The sequence below is a fragment of the Cryptotermes secundus genome, unplaced genomic scaffold, assembly GCF_002891405.2.
Source record: "Cryptotermes secundus unplaced genomic scaffold, Csec_1.0 scaffold693, whole genome shotgun sequence".
In the NCBI taxonomy this organism is placed as follows: Eukaryota; Metazoa; Arthropoda; class Insecta; order Blattodea; family Kalotermitidae; genus Cryptotermes; species Cryptotermes secundus.
Window position 1 is genome coordinate 590,909 of NW_019722434.1, and position 20,276 is coordinate 611,184.

Below are 20,276 nucleotides of genomic sequence, written 5' to 3' on the forward strand. Positions count from 1 at the left end.
CATGCACCATGCTGCAGTACTGCATTCTGTCATGTAAAGTGAAAACTACTTCATATAATACAGCGATATATAGAATATTAGTGAACTGTGGGATGAGATGGCAGCACCAGTTCATTCATTTGATTGGGCAATTGTGCAGTAACAACGGTTTTCCTTATAAATAAGATAACACTGTATACAGAGTGACATGAGAAATGGAAGATGTGGCATAAATCAGTTTGTCCCACACAAGAGAGAAGGTAACAACAATATATAGTAATGTAGGGTTTCAGGTTCTCACAGTAGTGGTTATGAAAAGTTCTGTCTTCTGTGCATTTTGCTGAAAGTCAACCAATGTTTCGGAGGAACATATCACCTCCATCTTCAGGATCAAAGAATAGGCCAAGCATGCAGAGCTCTGCTTGCTATCTGCTTCACATTTGTTTCCTGCTTGGTTCATTCTTTGACCATGAAGATGGAGACAAGTTCCTCTGAAATGCTGGCTGAATTTCACTGTACTGCGCAGCATTGTCTTCATTATATTGTGATATTAAGTTACATCCCAGTGCAAGTTTACCAACACGATACAACATGGGAATTGAAACGTCACAGTGCTGCCATCTCGCAGTGCACAGAGTGAGTATGCAAGTCACCTACCGGTCGTGCTGTCATGCTGATGGTGTCTCTGGGTCACGGTGGCTGTTGATGCTGATCTGTGCAAGCCACGGAGATCACTGAGGCTCCGTTTCAGGTGCGACAACATGCCTGCATATCCAATGCATACTCAGTCTTTGTTTCCACAAAGGCAGGGCTCCAGTTCTTAAGAGAGCATTTGCCAGCACGAGGGCCACTGCACCAGCTGGGGGAGTGGGGTGCTACTGTGGCCTCAAATGGGCCTACTGTACCAGACTCTGATGGTAGATGATGGTGAAACATGGGTGGAATGATAATTGGCAGGGGAAACCAAAGTACTTGGAGAAAAACCTGCCCCATTATCACTCTGTTCACCACAAATCCCACAGTGTATTTCACTCACACTGAATTTGGATTCCCATGGTGAGAATTTGGTAACCAACAAGCTGAGTCATGACACCACAAAGCACAAAGCACTAACATGATATGCAGGTCACTCCAAAAGTAATGCACCACATTTTTTTTAAAAATTCAGTTTTTATTCTAGATTATTGCTTTTTGTAGGGTGCACAGAAGGATCCTTCCAACTTGTATTCAAATTTAATTCAACCCGATCCCACGCGTAGCACTGTCGTAGCACTCCTTCAAAATGGCTGCTGCATTTGATGTTCAGCAAGAGCAACGTGCGGTTATACGAGTTCTTGTGTTGTGAGAATGAGACAGGGGGCGAACATTCACAAGAGATTGAAATGTGTGCATGGAGATGGCACTGTCGAATGCAGTTCAGTTAGTCAGTGGCCATGCAGATTATCTGGTGAAAGTGGGCACACCAATATTTGGGACCGTCCTCATACCGGCAGACCGCACACTGCACAAACACCTGACAATGTGCAGACTGTTAATGATATGGTTTTGGAGGACAGACGTGTGGCTGTGAAAGAAATGTCAGTCCACCTGGGAATTGGGGAAGCAAGTGTGTGCAGAATACTGAAACAGATGGTGTTGAAAAAGTTTCTGCAAGGTGGGTTCCGAGGATGTTGACAGATGCCCACAACGAAACCAAAAATACTGTGAACTCTTGGCACAGTATGAGAATGGTGGAGATGTATTTCTTGTGAGAATTGTGATGGGAGATGAAACATGGATGTGCCATTTTGAACCATAAACAAAGCAGCAATCAATGGAATAGCATCATTCGAACTGACCCAAGAAAAAGAAATTCAAATCTATGCCTTTGGCAGGAAAAGTTACGGCTACGGTCTTTTTTGATTCAGAAGGGCTTTTGCTTGTGGTCATCATGCCATAAGGAACTACCAATAATTCTGACATATACGTGGCAACCCTAAAGAAACTTGAAGCTCGACTGAGTCATGCTCGACCGCATTGGCAGAAACAGGATGTTTTGCTGTTGTGCGACAACGCCCGACAACATGTCGGTCAGAAAAGCAAGGATGAGATCACAAAACTCGGATGGACAACACTGCCACACCCTCCTTATGGCCCTGATGTGGCACGGTAACTGAGGGAATCCCTTCGTGGAACAAGATTTGAAGATGATGATGCCCTCATTACGGCAACTAAAGGGTGGCTCAGATGCTGGTCCAGAATTGTACCATGCTGGCATACAGGCCCTAGTTCCAAGGTGGTGTAAGGCAGTTGAAAGGGATGGAGATAATGTGGAGAAGCGATAATTTGTTCCTAAATGATGTATCAACATACTGTATAAGTAGTAAAGGTCTAGAATAAAAACTGAATTTAAAAAAATGGTGTGCATTACTTTTGGAGTGACCCTTGTGAAAGGTATAGGTAAAGTTGTCCCTATACTTAAATAACTAAGCACCAGGCCATGTAGACATACGGGGGACAGAGGTATAGCTCGACCATTCTTGACCTTGGCTCATGATGGAGGTGAGCAGTCAGCTTCACGCCCTGGCCGCTTTACCCCCAAGGAAATACCCCCAGTATCCATTGGATAGGAGGCTGGGTTGGCCCCAGAGCCAATATGGATGTTGTGGAGAAAATAAAACTCTCTTGCCCCCACCAGGAATTGAACCAGGGCTGTCCAGTCTGTCCATAGCCCATTGCTATACCAACTGAGCTATCCTGACTCATGCACTAACTTGACCCTGCTCAGTCAATTTCATTTATGTATGGTTTATGTATGTATAACTGTCTTCAGAAACAGAGGGCATGACAAATGGATTTGCACATAATCACCACAAGGATTTCAATAATTCATGCCTGCTGCGAACAAACACAACATATACAAACAAACATGGTTCAAATCTACAGATATTTATAGAAATAAAGATGTCAGTGGCTGTCATGTGCTACATCAGTCAGTAAATCCACAATGCTCTTGGGTGGAACCCAGCCCACAGAATTATGCAACGTGCAAAGTATTCACATGATCTCAACACTTGGCTCCATTCAACTAAATAGACTCTGAAATTCTAAATGTCAACACTGTTAACTGACACCTCATCAAACACTCAGGACATAAATTTATCATGATTTCACAGTCATTCCAGGAGGTAGGCACAATTTCAAATCACAGTGAATTACAGTTTGTTAAAAACTGTTAAACCCAGAAGCCTTCAAAGGTGATGGTGCATTTCAACTGATGTTTCACACAGGTTTCTGTATATTCAAAACATCACAGTTCTTTATACAGTTGACAATGGAAAAGTAAACATAACAACAGATTCCAAAGTCTACTTGTATTCTTTAAAAAACTACTTTGAAACTGTTATCTACAACTGTGGCTATTTTTCTCCAAAAACATTGTCATATGTCTTGTTATGTTTCAACTGTGTGTTAAGAGACTGATGAACTGCGTATTCCAGATCTGCTAATACTCTGTCAAGACACAAACAGTTGGACTGAAATGTGACAGATCATGATCTCTTATTAACTCACTGATCTGTGGTATACTTAATGTCACTGTCAGTAGCTCAGATTATGCAGCCTTGGATGAATAGCTGACAGTGAACAATGAATTGGAAAGGAAGAGGACCAAGTACTACTCCCGGCATGTGCCCTGAGGCACTAAGGAAAACCACAAGAAACCTCAGTCTAAATTTACATGTAAATCTTTGCAATACAATTCTTTTTTTAAAAAAAGTGTGATAAATATGGGAATCATCTTGTATAATAAGGTCCCTGAACAGATAAAATTAAGGAAAAATTAAACTCTTTTAAGATGGACTTAAATTCGTTTCTGTTGAAACGTTCAATTTATTCTGTTGATGAATGTATGTCCCTTTAAATCTTAAGTGAGTTTGTTATGGTTTTATGTTATGACAAATATCTTGTCCTCACTTAATCTATAAAAAATCTTTGGATGCAGGGTTTCTTTTGGATATTGAATTGCTGCAGGTGGGATGGTGTATTGTATGATTGATGTGTGTGAAATCTGTAGGTTCAAGTTTTGTACAATATGTAGTTACTGACTTGTATCACCAAATATGGATTCTTGGAACAAATAAATTGATTGATTGATCAGTGCCCCAGCTGAAATTTCAAATCAGGCAGTGCATAAATACAAGTCAGAGCCAATTTGCTGGGTTGAAATATCAAGACATACTGATTTTTGTAAGATCAGAAGGTCCTGACCCTGAGCATTTACTGAGAGAGGAATTCTGAAAAACTTCTAGCGCACATGAAATTAATCAGATTGGAAAAGAATGGCCCACTGTGTTGAACGTAAAATTAAAATATTTATAAAAGCAACAAGGTGTCAATTTCTTTTCTTTCGAGGGAGCTATACTGAATGTTTCTAGCTGACCTGTTGAAGAAAGATCCAAACAATTTCTACTGCATCAATAGAACTTCATGGGTTTGAAATTTCTTGGACAGGTCTAATTTGGTGTTGACCAGAATTGAAAATCTAAAGTCCACTGATAAGTGAGAATGTGTGTGTGTGTGTGTGTGCATGTGGGGGGGTTACTTTACAATGCTGACAATAACCAGATTATTCAGCATCAAATGGTAAGATAAGAGATGAATGATGAATTGGAAAGTCTGGAATGAAATGGATGTGGCCTAAGAAGGTATTTCTATGGAGGGACTGTAAAAAACCATGAAAGACGTTAGTCAGGCCAGCTGGTGTCCTGGCCAAAACTGGAACCAAATACCTCCCTAATATGAGTCATGAGTGTTACTGCTAAGCCAGCCCCATCAGTGGGTCAGGGTTTCAGTGACAACAGCACAAATGTTGCAATTTGCCAGGCAGTCATCAGTCAGAGATCTCAAGACATGCTGTTAATTGAAGCCAAGCTGATTATTTTACTGATGGCATTGATATCAATGAATATAAACGCTAATTCAGCATCTACACACATCTGATCAGCTTACAAATCTACACATTCCACATGTGACTCTACTGTTCCAGGCAGAAAAGGAAATGAACACACAGAGACTACTGCATAATAGCCCACCAACAAAAAGGCTGTGCTGATATGCAACGAGAGCCCTAGATGGGCCAAGGAGGTACAAGAATCTGTGACACAAGCTTCATGTGTTGTCAAGCTATAGTAACTAGTCGCTAGATGACAGAGGATTATCATCTGGTGATACAAGAACACTGTGGGGCAGAATGTGAACAAAAGATGCAAACAAATGAATAGTATATGTGACTTTCTGTATCCAGATCAACTGCTTATGGGTAAGTTTGGGTAAGGAACAAACCGCCTACTTGAAAATGCCTCAGAACCACATCACTGATTACAAACCTGAGTACACATGCAAGATGAACTGCAGCACACTGCTGCAGGCCAGTATCAACACATTATCCACCAAGTCTGACTATCGAAGCAACATGTGTTCTGGTCTGGTATTTCAAATGCAATATAGTGTCACTTATAATGTAAGAATTTGAGCTTGAAAACCACAGTTTAAACATACTGCATGTCAGATTATTTCAAATCTACTAAATTTCTAATGTCTGACACCTAGATGCATTTATGAATTAGCTCTAAAAATAAAACCAGTCACAAAGCACTAGTGATAATGGTAGGCCAACCAAGACATTTAAAAGAACAGGACTGAAGTGATATTAAAAAAAAAAATTACAACTAATATCACCACTAATCATATGGCAGGTATCACCTCCACAACTATGTCGATCAGCTGAATTTAACATTGCAGATAACAAATTATTTCTATGGACTAGGTTATCTAATTCCATCATTCAGATTTCTCAGTGCTACTGCTACATCACTTTGAAATGTTCTTGTTAGCTCCCACAGACTACAGACTCACTATAAACTGATTCAATGGCTAACAACATTACAACAGTAACAAATAACACTTGAGCCATGTGAAATTTACCCACACTGTATTCCTGGCTGAAAATACTGCAAAGATAACATGGAACACTTTTACCCTTCACAATTAAATATACATTTTGGTATGTATAGATATATGTGTCACTAAGTCAACAGTATCTGTGTGCATTTTACATGTATTTTGGTGGCAATTCTGATCCACGCAACATAAGAACAAACACAGCACATGAAATTTAAGTTTTCAGATGTAAAGCGTAAGCTCAACTGAAGAGCTAAGAAGCAGAACTGATCTCATACAAACAGCACACCTGTACGTACATTTAAAATATGAGTTACAAGACCATATCCCCGTGTAAGTGTCGCTAACTGCTTTCAGTAATAACAATGAATGCAATGTTTTCCTCTTGCTTCAGAGAGTAGCGCGGACACATGCCACATGACTGCGCCATGCAGTGCAGTGCAGAACATACCTGTGATGGAATTGAGAGCTCCACTGCTTGACTTGTGCTGCTGTTTGTCCTCCTCACCAAATTCCAAGTTGAGAGGTGTCACATCCTGACCTGCCTTGTCTGTTGAGAATTCAAGGATGCCGTGACCAGACTTCTCACTGCGTACACAACACCAACTGGCTAAAGTGAACATGATTCTGTATAACAGTTGCTGTGGCACTGGACAACATGACATAATTTATTTTTGTACAGCCCACCTAACATTCTGGTAAGAATGTCTTCATGGCATGGCGCTTAACTAATTAAGCACTGGGGCAACTTTACCTTTCCCTTACCACAATTAATACTAGGAGAAAGTCGTTGATACTGTGCTCAGACCTCAGATGAACAATCTGTTCACCTCTCCTTCTATAAATATAAATGAAAATATAAACCTAAAGACATCAGCTCTCCCTGTTCACGGCCCCTCATGCGGCTATCAGAGATCAGTAGCTTTCAGGCATGTCACATCCCTGTCTTCTCACTGCTCTGCCATAGCTACAGTTTGGGAGCTTTGGAGTCTGCATGGGCCCTCAAGTGCAACAAAATTAGTATGAGAATGGAGAAGAGTGCATATGTAAGTTTCAGCCACTGCTGGCCATGAGAAGGAGCAGCCAACACTGCAGAGAACTACATGTCCACAACGGCAGATACTGTTAGCTGACTGCGACGTACTTTGCCAGAATACACACAACAACTTCGCACAGATGAGCATACAGCCAACTACACAAGATATTCTCCATACCAGCAGAAGAACAGGACCATCATTATGCTCATGTGTTTACACAACAAGACTTATAATTAATTCTATTACTGACTACTTGTTATTAACAAACATAACATATTTTAATTGGGGGCATGCGGTAGCGTAGCTGGTTGAGGCACTATGCTACAAGCTGGAAGGTCGCGGGTTCAAGTCCTGATGAGGTTATTGGATTTTTTTCAATTGATCTAATCCTCCTGGCTGCACTATGGCCATGGGGTCGACTCAGCCTCTAACTGAAATGAGTACGAGGAATTAATTAAATAATTTTCCTGCGGAATAAGGTGCGACCAGCGTGTAAGGCTGACAACCTTACTGCCATCTTTGAGCCGACTGTCTAGATGATGTGGGACCCTCAGCTTCTCACAACCTTATGGGCCTTCATGGCCTGTTACAGGGATAGCTTTACCTTTTACTTTTTTACTTAAAATGTTTTAATTACAATATTTTCATCTAGTCTCAGTTTCTAACAGCAGAAATCCATTTATGACAACCTATGTTCAATATAAATATAAAATATTTCTTTGCAGTGTTGGTTGTTTGTTCTGATGATGGCCAGCAGTGGCTAATACCAGTCTTGTTACACTTGATGTACCTTACTACCCATTCGTGTATTAAGAAATTTAACAGCTCAGGATATCTCTTAAAACATCTGTGTTCTATGTTTTGAAAACTGAGATCTCTCTTGCAAAATCTGAGGATCTCATGGTGGTTACTTAAAACATTTCTAGTGTGTGATGCCATGTAGTCTGGTTGGTCAATACTGATGTTTTAGAGGAAGTGCCAACTCCATCTTCAGGGTAGGAAAGTAACTCATCTACCCTGAAAGAGTATGATCCTCCAGAACCTTGGTAGTGATTCACTAGACTATAAGGTGTTACAACGAAAATTTCCTACCAATGTCAGGGCAGTGACAGCTCTGCTACTGAACAAAACCAGAGGCGCAGCTACAGCCAGTGTGAGAACAATACACGAGAACACAGACATGAATTCCACTCACTAGTCACTGCCATCATCACTAGACTCCCTGCTGTTGATAAGTCCTGCATTTGCGGCTCCATTCATGCCCGCGGACAGAGAGCGCTGACCCCGGTGGCGTGGGGGCCTATATGCATACTTCCGAACGTCTGAGTCCCTGTCTTGTGAGCTGGAGCGTGAAGCAATGGCTCCTGTGCGGTGGCGTGCAGCCCGTGGATCCACCCCTGCCTGCTCCTTCTGTAATCAGTTAGTGCCATAAAGACACGAGTAACAAGAGCATCACAGAACAAACAAGAGTAGTGGAACTCCACAGACCCTAAATATCTGAATCAGGGACAAATGCATATTAAGGAGTTACGTATGTCCAACAGCAGGCTATTAGAGCAATGGTGCAGTTTGTCATGCAGTAACTTTGCCTAATGCGTGGCACTTACGTCCCGCATGTTGAAGGTGATCTCCAGATTGCTCGAGAAGGTCTGGTAAAACTCTGGGTACAAGTCCAGCACATCCAGGAGATCATCTCGATGAATCTTGTGCAGGTCGCAGTATGTGAGGGCACGCACATTGCATGATGACTTCCCGAGCGTTGGGTGCAGACATGGGTTCTCTCCAAATATGTCATCCTTACCTGTAAAATGTGGGTAAAACGGTGCAAGTGTTGGTTCTGCCCATTGCCATCGCCACAAATTGGGAAGGAGACCCATAGCATTTCATCATAAGGTCGAATACTGTCCATTTAATGGGCGGGATATGTAGCATGCATGGGGGTAAAGTCGATTCTTTTCAGAAGGTTACTTGGGCGGGATATGTAGCATGCATGGGGGTAAAGTCAATTCTTTTCAGCAGGTCAATTGATAGCAAACAGGTATTGATTGGCGTGAAAGAAGATTGATTAGCAAATTGTACATGGATCAGAAAGTTAGAGTACGACTGGACAGAGGGGAGACAGGAAGTGTGCAGATTGGAAGAGGAGTTCGACAAGGATGCTGTTTATCACCAATTCTGTTCAACTTGTACAGCGAATGCCTAACCAAGGAAGCTCTGGATGGGCTCAGAGACTTCAAAGTAGGAGGGCAAATTATTCAAACTGTGAAATATGCAGATGACCTTGTGTTAATGGCTAAGGAAGAAACTGTGCTACAGGGCATGATTGATAGACTAATTGAAATTGGAAGGTGCTATGGCATGGAAATGAATGTGGAGAAAACAAAAGTAATGAAAATTTCGAGACAACCAACCCCAGTCACAATAAAGATAGACCAAAAACAACTGGAGAATGTGAAATGTTTTAAATATTTGGGTAGCTTGTTAACAGATGATGGAAGGTGTACTTGTGAAATTAAATCCAGGATTGCCATGGCAAAAGCTGCATTTAGCAAGAAGAAGAATCTTTTTACCAGCAAATTGGACTTAAATTTGAGGAAGAAACTAGTGAAATGCTACATTTGGAGCATAGCTCTGTATGGGGCTGAAACATGGACACTTAGGGCAGTAGATCAGAAACATCTGGAAAGTTTCGAAATGTGGTGTTGGAGAAGAATGGAGAAGATCAGTTGGACCGATTATGTGAGAAATGAAGAAGTGTTAATTAGAGTCAGTGAGCAGAGGAATATCCTACACGAAATAAGAAAACGGAAGGCTAATTGGATTGGTCATGTTTTACGCAGAAACTGCCTTCTAAAAGAAGTTATCGAAGGAAAGATAGAGGGGCGGATAGAAGTGACAAGAAGACGAGGAAGAAGACGTAAGAAGATGCTGGATGACCTTGGGGACAGAAGAGGATACTGTCATTTGAAGGAGAAAGCTCTAGATCGCATTAAGTGGAGGAATTGTTTTGGAAGAGACTGTGGACCTGTCGTCTTGACAGATTACTGATGATGATGATTATGATGATGATGATGACTTGATAGCAGTTCCAGTACTGAATATTAGGATGACAGTTGAATGGGAATTTGGAAGGAAGTTGCCACAGCCTCAGTGAGGTACAATACAGGCATTTTTCTGGAGAGACCAAGGAAAAACATAAACAAATTCAGTCAGATTAACTATTATCCCAGCTGAGATTTGAATCAAGTACTTCTATAAAACATTTCTATAGTGCTAGTACTGACGAACATGTTCAGTGAAAAAATTGAAATGCTTACTAAACTTGGGTCAGAAAACCTCAGGCCAAAGATCACTGGAAAGCCTATGCGTCAATGTAGAAGTAATATTAGGCACATCCTACACCAAAGATGCACAAAACACAACAAAACAAGAAATTGACAGTGGACAGACACAACTGGGACATGACAGTTGTACTGATGAACACTTGCCATGTTGCAAGAAGAACCTGCTGTTCAGATTCTTCAAAAGGCTGAAGCTTTTAAGTCCGTGTATAAATACACGATTGACACATGGCACTGACTGCTGCCTGAATAAATCAAAAGGCAAGACCATGTGCATTATATCCACTCAGTAAAGAATGAAACTTAGTGAAAAGTAGGTGCATGTGATCAGTACTACCAACATTCTATTACTGTTCGAATTCTTAAACTACTTCCTTCCAGCTGTTTAAAGATTTTTTAAAGACAGTGAATCAAGTTCATTTACTGAAGTAAGTGACTGCACAGATTGTGTGGCAATGGGAATAATGTGGCATGTCATGACAATAGTGGCATATTCTGATGTGCCAGCCCATCATATACAGATACCTCAGTGAGAGAGCCTATCTCCGTGTCCACTTTCCATATGAACATCTCCAAAACACAATTCAGCATCACAATACACACTGGTTAAAACTCAAGCTTGATATTTCTGAGTGCCATATTAAATTGTCAGCCCCTCAAGGCAAATTCTAGGACAGTACCAGCAGCTAAACAAGAAGGTTAAGCCTCTTTTGCTTCCACACGACTGTGAATCCAATGCGGGTGACAGCGCATGAGCATTGCATGGCTAGCTCAGAACAGCACTCACTCAAGATAGCCATCACAGTTTCATCTTGGATGATCTCAATGGAACCACGAGCAATGAAATAGAGGGACGTCAGCACATCTCCCCTGTGCACTAGGATGTCTCCTGGCGGTGCGTGAGTTGTCTTGAACTTGAGGGACAAGGCCCTGTAACCAAAAAATTCCAGCAAAATCTAAGAACCCAGTCCATTCTTGCTCACATTGCTAATGGCATGAAGTACATAAGCATCCTTCAAAATCTGATTCAGTGTTACCCCATGTCATAACCTATGAGGCACCTCAAAGCATACAGCCAACAACAGTACATTCCACTTTATTTCTACGCAGAAATCTACCATAGAATAAATCAAATCATTTAATGTACAATTATTAATTTCTATAAAAGCTCTAAATGATTTTTGACAATTCAGTAGTTAGGAGCTAGAGGGCAAAGAATAAAATCAGTGCCCCCAAAAATGATTTGCTTGGCAACATAATAAAATAAGTGGAACTATTTTCTTATGAAATCCAAACATGATAACAAACAGTGGGGTCAAATACAAGGGCCAAACAGTTCTATCATGAGGCGTTTAGATACTGAAAATGTTTGTACAATGTTCATGATGATGCAAATGGTGCCACAGAGAGGAAGAAGGCCCATCTGGTAGCAGAGCCTTAAGGTTCAGCACTGCTAGTAATTACATGAGATCCTCAGCCTGTTCTCTACCATTCTCACCTCAGAACAGATTTCCATAAGACCCATCTTACTAACTGAGTAATACTCTGGTTGCAGAACCTGAAGATTCAACACGTATAATAACGAAGTCCACAAATGGACACAATCCTGAGCCAGTTCAATCTACCTCCCACTCTCACAACCTGGTTCCAACACAGCCAATAAAGAAACTGATGATATCACTCCATAATGAAGATACATGCATGCTGTCTGAGGTCTATGTTACATCAGTAGACCTCCACATGTGCCAACCTTATGGTGCAGCATACAGCCAACAGACATTCTGTGTCAAGCGTTTCTTAACATCTTCAGAGTTACAGATGCCACTGCATGGACGATGGACTACAGCGCATATCAGGCAGATCACTGACTCTGGTCCAACACGTGTTTCTGATGTATCCCCATATAAAAAAGTCAAGGGGAGTCAAATAAGGCAATTGAGGGGGCCACAGAAAGGGGTCACCATGACCAGTCCACATTCCTGTGAATTGTTCATGGAGGAATTCAGTGACACATGCCAGAAATGTGGTGGTGGCCCATTTCCTGAAAGCTGTAGCTGTCAGGTGCCTGTGGCACAGCATATCAAGGCAGATTTTACTTTATGGAAGAAGACTGGTCTGGTCACTCCAGCACAGACTAACCCACACTGCACATTCAGTTTCAAGCTACCCTATTCTTGTTCTCCCACATCATGAGAATTCTGAGATCCCCAAATGCGAAAATTACACTGGATAACTTTACCTGAGATGTGAAAAGTAGCCTTGTCACCGACGCACACTCTCTTGAGACAGTCACTATCATTATACATCTGATAAATAATGTAGTCGCAGCACCATGAGAAGCCGTGTTCCTGTATTTTCTGAAGTAACTGCAATTCGTAAGCCCCCAGTGCAGCTGCTCATGTACTTACTATGTCATGGACTGGTGAACAGGTAATTCAAAAGTTTACCACTTGCTCACCAAATGGACTTCTGCAGACTTCACTGGAAAGTTCCCCACTGGCTCTGACTTGTTCAGGTGCCAGCCACATTGCGGCAAATGCTGGAGCCAGTTAACAATTGTGTCTGTTTGCGGATCACAGCTGTACTTCTGCTGAAACTTCAACTGAACAGTCATGGGAAACTTAAATTCTGACAGCATTTTGTTGCAGTGTGAATGATGCTATTTTGTATACACCAACTCATGGCAATTGTGCATGAGCACCTTACCAACAGCTACCAGCACAACACTAGGTGAGTTCTTACACCTCTCACCTCACACAGTTTGCCTGCATCTTCACTGGGAGTGAAGTTACTCAGTTTCTTCATAGGCTGTGTTCATTTCAGACACTCTGTATTCTCCTCACATCTTTTAAATGGCTTCAATCCAGGAGTCTCATTATCAAAATTAAGTATAATTTCTCGGGTGCACATTCAACCTAGGGGCATGTGGTGGCATAATTGGTTGAGGGACAATGCTACGTGCACATTCGTTTCCAGATTAAGTCACTGGATTTTTCAATTGACTGAGTCCTTCATGCCACAGTATGGCCCTGGGGTCAACCCAGCATCTAACGGAAATGAGTACCAGGAATATTCCTGGGAGGAAGGGGCGCCCAGAGCATAAGGCTGACAACCTCACTGCCATCTGTGAGCCGATCCCTATGCCCTCCATCGTCTGTTTCAGGAACAGCTTACCCTTTTACCTGTCTATAACAGTCTCCTAGTTTTCTCTAACCTCCCAATACCAGACAAGATGTACAGACCACAGGGTTCTTCACTAGGTAACATCCTAACTCCCTTACACAGTTCAAACAAGTTCATTGTGAAATGCTTCCTGCAAGTCAAGTACCTGAGGCAGCCAGGCGAGGCCCCCTCGAAGGCAGAGCAGTTGGTGAGCAGGTTCCTGTTTAGGTGCAGGCAAATGTCGGCTTGAAGGCACTCAGGAAACCCCTTCAGTACACTGTTCATGTCGATACCATTTGTGTACGTCCAGGCATGCTGCAAGAATTCAACAGTTAACATTCTGACATCATCTACATGGCATAGTTTGGCGGCTGGTCACATAATGCACGCCTCAAAAATGTTAATGCATGGATACATGCCGTTTTGAGTAATGAAATAGCTTTGTGGTACTATTAGAGTTTCTTTGTTGGAGACAGAACTGGTTATCAGCAAATGAATGTAAAATATTTACAGAAAAATAATTTGAGAATTAATTAATTCAGCAAGGTGGAGGAGGAGGGGGAGGTACAGGGAGGAGGAGGAAGTATATACAAATAAAGTAAAGCCTCATTAATTCAGATCCATTACCCTGGATGTTGCATAAGCCAGTCAGTCCTAGCTCAGCTGATACCATGCAGCATGCGTGCTGCTGTTTGCTGTCCTGAAATAATTACTTTCTAGAGCACTGAAGTATTTTAAGTGTAAATAATTGTGTCAATATAAGAATAGAGGTGACCAATCATACCGACTTACATTATCCTCAGTTTTGTTTCTGTGTCATGGAAGCATCCGCCATGTCCTATCCGTGGCCATGCACATGCCAAGTTCCCCCTGGCTCGCCCCATACTTTCAGCTCAGTCATGTCATTTCCTACTCCTCTCTACCATACTGAGTGCACATTCCATGTTTCCAATATGACATGCCTCAGATACATGTGGCGACTTTAAGAATGTAACACTTCGTATAACAGAAATCTCCTGTAGCAGGGGAATTCCTTCAGAATGACGCTCAGAAATCATGGAAGATGACTTTATATGACAAGTATGGCAATGTATTGAACTTTTGATTGGAAAATGTGGGAACCTTGACATTCCACAACCCTTTGGGCCTCCATGGCCTATTACAGGAATAGCTTTACCTCCTTTACCTTTTTAATCTCTATTATTCCCTTAATGCAGACCACAACCCATCCCATACAGTCATGACTAGTGCCATGTTATGCTACTGATAACAACAAGCACGTTGGTATAGCAGCAACTCTGTAGACTTGTATTTGGAGGTGTTCGGTTCAAATCTAAGCCAGTATACCAGCCATACTGATTCAGATTTTTCAGTTTTCCTCAGTCCCTCCTGGCAAATTCTAGCATAGCATCTTGGTTGATTCTTCCTCCCAAATACATCGCAGTTCATACATTGGTCTCGAATGAAGGGGCGATATTTTGGGAATTCAGGTCTAGCTCTCTCTGTAACTATTCTAAAAAAATGAGGAATCTAACAGTCCATATTTTTCGGAGATTACTTTCAAGTTAGTGCACAGTTACACTCTGACAGCTTTCAGAATAATCTTCCAGTTTCAGAGTGATATGCAGAAGTTTACACGGCGTGTATTTCAATTGTATTAGGAAACATTCTGTGAAAACCGCAGACCAGCATACTCAGGGTCAGCAGTGAAATGACTCACCTGAAAGTACTCTTCGAGGCGCTGTCGCAGCGGGTTGGGGATCTGGTGGAAGCGGATGAACTCACGCACGCGCAACATCTGAGTATGGTAGCGTGCAGTGCCCGAGTACAACCGCTGGATGATTGCCGAGACATTGCCAAATATACTAGCATACATAAGTGCTGCAAGATGAAAACAGTGTCAAGTATTATAACGCTTTTATAATGATGGGTCTAGGCACTTCTTATTACTGTCCAAGTCACCTTGCTCACTATACTTTCTGCTGACAACACAAGTCCAGAATGGAGAGATCTCAAATTTCACTTATGAACGAATATCTTACTTTGCAATGGAAGAAAACTGAGAGGTTAAAAGGGTAATTCGGCACTTCATCTGATCTACTCTAGGTGAAGAAAACTTCAACATGGCAGAACAACAAATTACATTATTTCTGGGCATGATACTGTGCCTCTGACTTCAGGACAGAAAAGAAAGTGGGAAAAGTGATAGAGATATAGGAAGAGGGGGAACCATTACCAGGACCCGTTAAAAAACCAATGACAAGAAGGAGAACAGTAAGCATTCTGCGCCTCCCCCTTCAAAGGCCCAATATATTATACACTGATCTGCTTTGCTCAGGAACGCAGTGATGGCCCTGGTTTTCACTGTATTTGTACTACTTTAGCCACACTTGGCTAACTCTTCCATCCTCAAAAGCTGAAGGTCATGAACTCCAAGTGACCGCCATTCTGGATATGTATTCGAGCCATGTTTGTGAGAATCACCAGGTTCTTTCTAGTGAGCGAGTATACTTACATCCGACGAGCATCACACAGATGGTAAAGACCTTTTCTGCATCAGTGTTTGGTGCCACGTTGCCAAACCCCACAGATGTGAGACTGCTGAATGTGAAGTAGAGGGCGGTGATGTACCGTGACTATAAACAAAAGAATATCTCACTATCTTCAGATACAGGATTGTTTTGGATACCAGTTTTTTGTAACTGAGAAAATTATATGACCCTACAACAAATATTCTCAGACACTTCTAGGCTTTGTGAATGATTTCATCATAGTAATGCAGCTCCTTCAGCAATACAACCAGAAAACAATGTCTACAGATTCTTCTGGGCTTACTTATTTACTAACCTTTACATACTGCTCTTTAGTTGGAATGTGGGGTTAACATAAGAGTGTGGGCTATACTTGCACGTAACAATCAAATTCCAATAATGTACAGTGTACTGACACATTTAACGATTTTACTAGTGTTTCACTGTGATAAATATTTATGTCAATACATTAGCTGTCAGTCACATCAACTGACAGACTAAGTTTACTGTGCACCAAAGCTATCCAGTCAAGCAAATGTCATTTATTTTCTCCTCCAGATGTCACTCAAGAGGTCAGACACTTCAAGTATAGCTTGTTACAGCTTGTATGAGTTAGACCACACATCGACTGTCAATTGTTTTTTGACTGTTCCCTAAATTTCTATTCTGAATGCTGCATGTTCAACTTGTTCTGATGGGAAAATGACTAGCCCAGAAGGTAAAATGTCAGAACAGGCACACAGCAGTGGACGTGTCTTAATTCTACACAGCTCTTAAGAAACAATAACAGTTTGTGCTTCGAGCATCTTAAAAGTTCAAAGATTTGATTAATCTGCAATTTGACCTTTCAAACAAAAGATGATTGTGCTGAAACAAACAAGGTAATGTTCTGCACACTGCAGCAGCTACTCAGTCTCTAAAAGAAGACTTTATGAATGAGAAGAAATGAATTGTTACAAATATGATACTGTAATCTTTTTACAATATCCCATCCTGTTTGTTTATTTTTATGCTATAAAATTAACCGTTGCTCAAACTTAACCACAGAAAACAAACTAATGCACAACACAGAGTTTTAATTTATTGGCCAAGAAAGCTATAGAAAGATGAGGAAAATAAAACAGAGGAGGGTGAAATGCCAAGTTATGTAGGAAACTATAAGTAAATAGCACATACACTGGAGAATACTGCCAATTTCATGCTCTCATCTTTGAGAGATTAAGCCAAATCCAACCTCATTTTTTATTATTAAAACCACATTTTAACAAATCTGTATTTGCAGTTTATATATGCACTTGGCTAATATATGTGAATGTTCCGTCAAGATGATCATTTATGGTTTAATGTATAGTGTATATTGGGGGGGGAGTAGTGTAAATTTGTGTGACAGTTAGTTTTCACTTAAAAATTATGCTGCGGGTTTGCAAAGAATTTTGTACACTTGCCACTGGACAGCCTTTCCACAAAATGTATGTATCTGCGTATTTACAGAAATTTCACCAACTTCAGAGGTGTCCAATATACCTTTATGGAAGGCCCGCCTGTATTGTTGGCATAGTAGAACTGGTGTGTATCATTGGCCAGGATGTCCAGCCAGCCCACTTTGCTTTTGAGCAGAGGGCGCTCTGCATGTCCAATTGCGTACCTGCAACATCAGAACATTTTCTGTCTGTGAATATCAGCAACAACTGTGGGTTTCAAGGGATGGTCTTGAAATATAATGGGGAACTGGCTTTACAGACACAAATAGCTTTCAATGCTGGTCACATGATCATCAAGCATGAAGGCCAAGGGCCAGGGTAAATATTTTGGAAGCCAAACTCTGTGCTGTCAGCTTATTGTGGCACTGAAACTGCTCTAACCTCTGCATAAGCTGCACACAATTTTTAGCTGAAGAAATCTTAAATGGAAATTATTGAGAACACCTTCAGAATGATGATAGAAAAAATTAGCCATAACATCCACATACTGAAACACTAAGTGAATGTAATTAAAACTGAAGTAACCTAACTTTCATCACCCATGTTAGGTGTCACAGTGGTGATCACGAAGAGTACCAGATTTTGGCATATGACGCCGTGAAGTATGATAGAAATTTACCAATGATTTGGAGGAACACACTGCCTCCATCTTCAGAGTGTGAGAGTGGGAGAATAAGCCCAGCAAGCAACATGAGCTGTTCATGCTGGGTGCCTGTCACTTGCCTGGCTCACTCTTCAGCCTTGATGATGGAGACAGTGTGTATCAATAAACTCCCAGTATGCTAAGGTGGCAGCGCTACAAGCCAGAAGGTCGCGGATTCGATTCTCGATGAGGTCACTGGATTTTTCAATTGGTCTAATCCTTCCAGCATCATCATGGCCCTCAGGTTGACACAGCATCTAACAGACCAACAGAAATCTTCCTGGGGGTAAAGGGCGGACGGCATGTAGGGCTGAGAGCCTTACCACCATTTGTGAGCTGACTGTCTATAAAATGTGAGAACCTCAATGTCTCACAGCCCTGTGGGCCTCCATGGCCTGTAACAGTGTTCTCCGTGGCACCACATCCCAGAAGACTGTACCACTGTCAGCTACGTCCAGCGGGACAGAGCAAGATGTCAACATAAGCTGAATAACAGGTAGCCACGCACTTGAAACAAAATGGCAATGCACAGCTGCCTCGCAGGGTACTGAACACTGCCAGCTGCCCGGGTTTCTGGAGAAAACTCTCATATGGGTGGGTGCCACCACTGGGGATACAAAATTCGCCTACAAATTTACGTTCAAGATATTTCAGGTTATTTTTGTGGTCATGCTCTGTATTCAGGTTAGAAGAATAACAATTTTAAATGGTAATTTGAATTTCTGGTATTAACATTTTTCCTGAAGCATATAGTCTTCTGGGATGTGGCGCCGCGTGGATCGTGTGTGAACCGACGTTTTGGAGTAACGTATCGCCTCCATCTTCAGGGTTGGTTCCTCGCTCGCAAATTTGTATACCCTGAAGATGAAGTCAATATGTTCCTCCGAAACGTCGGTTCACACAAGATGTACACGACACCACATCCCAGAAGACGACATTCTTCATGGTCACCGCCATGAAAACCTCAAATCTTGCATCATATTTCCTTTTCTTCCCCCCTATCCCTCAACTTCGATTCTTCTCCAGAAAGATGGGCACAGGGGGCCGCAGATGGCACCCCACGTCCAGGTATGGAAGCCCTACGCAACTTTTCATAATAAACGAGATTTTCTCTCTCTGTGTTCACATCTCGCGGAAAAAAACGATAATTCGACTCTGCGTTCGCGACTTCTTGAAATTTCCACAGACTTACCAGATGCAGGCCAGCCAATGAGCGATGAGAGCAAACGTTGCCATGAGCAGCAGGAGTACAGCAGCGCCATACTCGGAGTAGCGGTCAATCTTGCGGGCGACTCGGACCAACCGCAGCAGACGGGCGGTCTTCAGCAGGCCGATGAGGGTGGTCGTCTGGGAACATCGCACGCAGAATCACAACACAAGTCACAGCAAACCCTCGCTAATGCCGTTACAGTTAATCCGGACGTCGGATAACCAGGATCGAAATATGAAAAGATTCTGTTCACAGTTGAGTACGTACTTTAAAAGACGCTTGGGAGTTCGGAAGGCAGATGAGTCACTTGTCTGTTCAGACAAAACTTGACAGTTTCTTCCAACTTGCATTATTAAGTTCAAAAATAAAAATAAGTTCCGAGTTCTCTACCGAAGAACAAATTAGTTGTTTTTATAAATTTTAAATAAAGGTCATACAGTGATATTTTTTATTTATTTTCATCGGCACTGCTTATATGTCATTAAATTTTCCATTTATTTGTGTTCCAAGTTGCTTTGTCTTGTATCGCTTAATCAGTTCGACCCTTCCTCCCATTACTACAGCTTAGCAAGGGTTTACTGTAATGCAGATACCAAGTCAGGGAGCACTTTCTATATACCATTGGGAACGGGGGTGCAAATAGCTTTTCAGAACAAGGCGCAGGCCTCATTCCTGAAGAAACGCTCGGAGAAACGACCAGCACACATCAGTGGGGAATTATTCCCAATGCAGGCTCAAGAATTCGTCCCTACGTCTATTGCTGTTAGGAGCGATAGTAATGCTCGTGGCTTCCTCAAGACGAAGCACTCTGGAACCAAGTGTGCCCCATGCATCACCACGCCCCAATTCCCAGCCCTTATCTATACCTGTAAAAGTACTTGAAAGATTCTGTGTGTGCCTAACATTTCCTTACAGACACAGCTGCTAAAACCTGTACCGGAATTCTAATGGT

General features: G+C 41.9%; 1 protein-coding gene across 8 annotated transcripts in view; it reads right to left on the minus strand.

Moving 5' to 3' along the window:
* Positions 1 to 20,276, minus strand: part of LOC111861471 (potassium voltage-gated channel unc-103) — a 164,757-nt gene that overhangs the window by 26,255 nt on the left and 118,226 nt on the right. For 6 of the 8 annotated variants that reach the window (XM_033750334.1, XM_033750336.1, XM_023846084.2 and 3 more), the window contains 10 exons: positions 19,307 to 19,461; positions 17,515 to 17,635; positions 15,975 to 16,095; positions 15,180 to 15,340; positions 13,626 to 13,774; positions 11,085 to 11,227; positions 8,564 to 8,757; positions 8,152 to 8,366; positions 6,371 to 6,507; positions 637 to 744 (listed from right to left, as the gene is read on the minus strand). In XM_033750334.1, the coding sequence (XP_033606225.1) occupies positions 637 to 744; positions 6,371 to 6,507; positions 8,152 to 8,366; positions 8,564 to 8,757; positions 11,085 to 11,227; positions 13,626 to 13,774; positions 15,180 to 15,340; positions 15,975 to 16,095; positions 17,515 to 17,635; positions 19,307 to 19,461 (1,504 nt within the window). The remainder of the gene's footprint in view (positions 1 to 636; positions 745 to 6,370; positions 6,508 to 8,151; positions 8,367 to 8,563; positions 8,758 to 11,084; positions 11,228 to 13,625; positions 13,775 to 15,179; positions 15,341 to 15,974; positions 16,096 to 17,514; positions 17,636 to 19,306; positions 19,462 to 20,276) is intronic. The other 2 variants (XM_033750337.1, XM_033750335.1) reach the window with 1 other exon arrangement.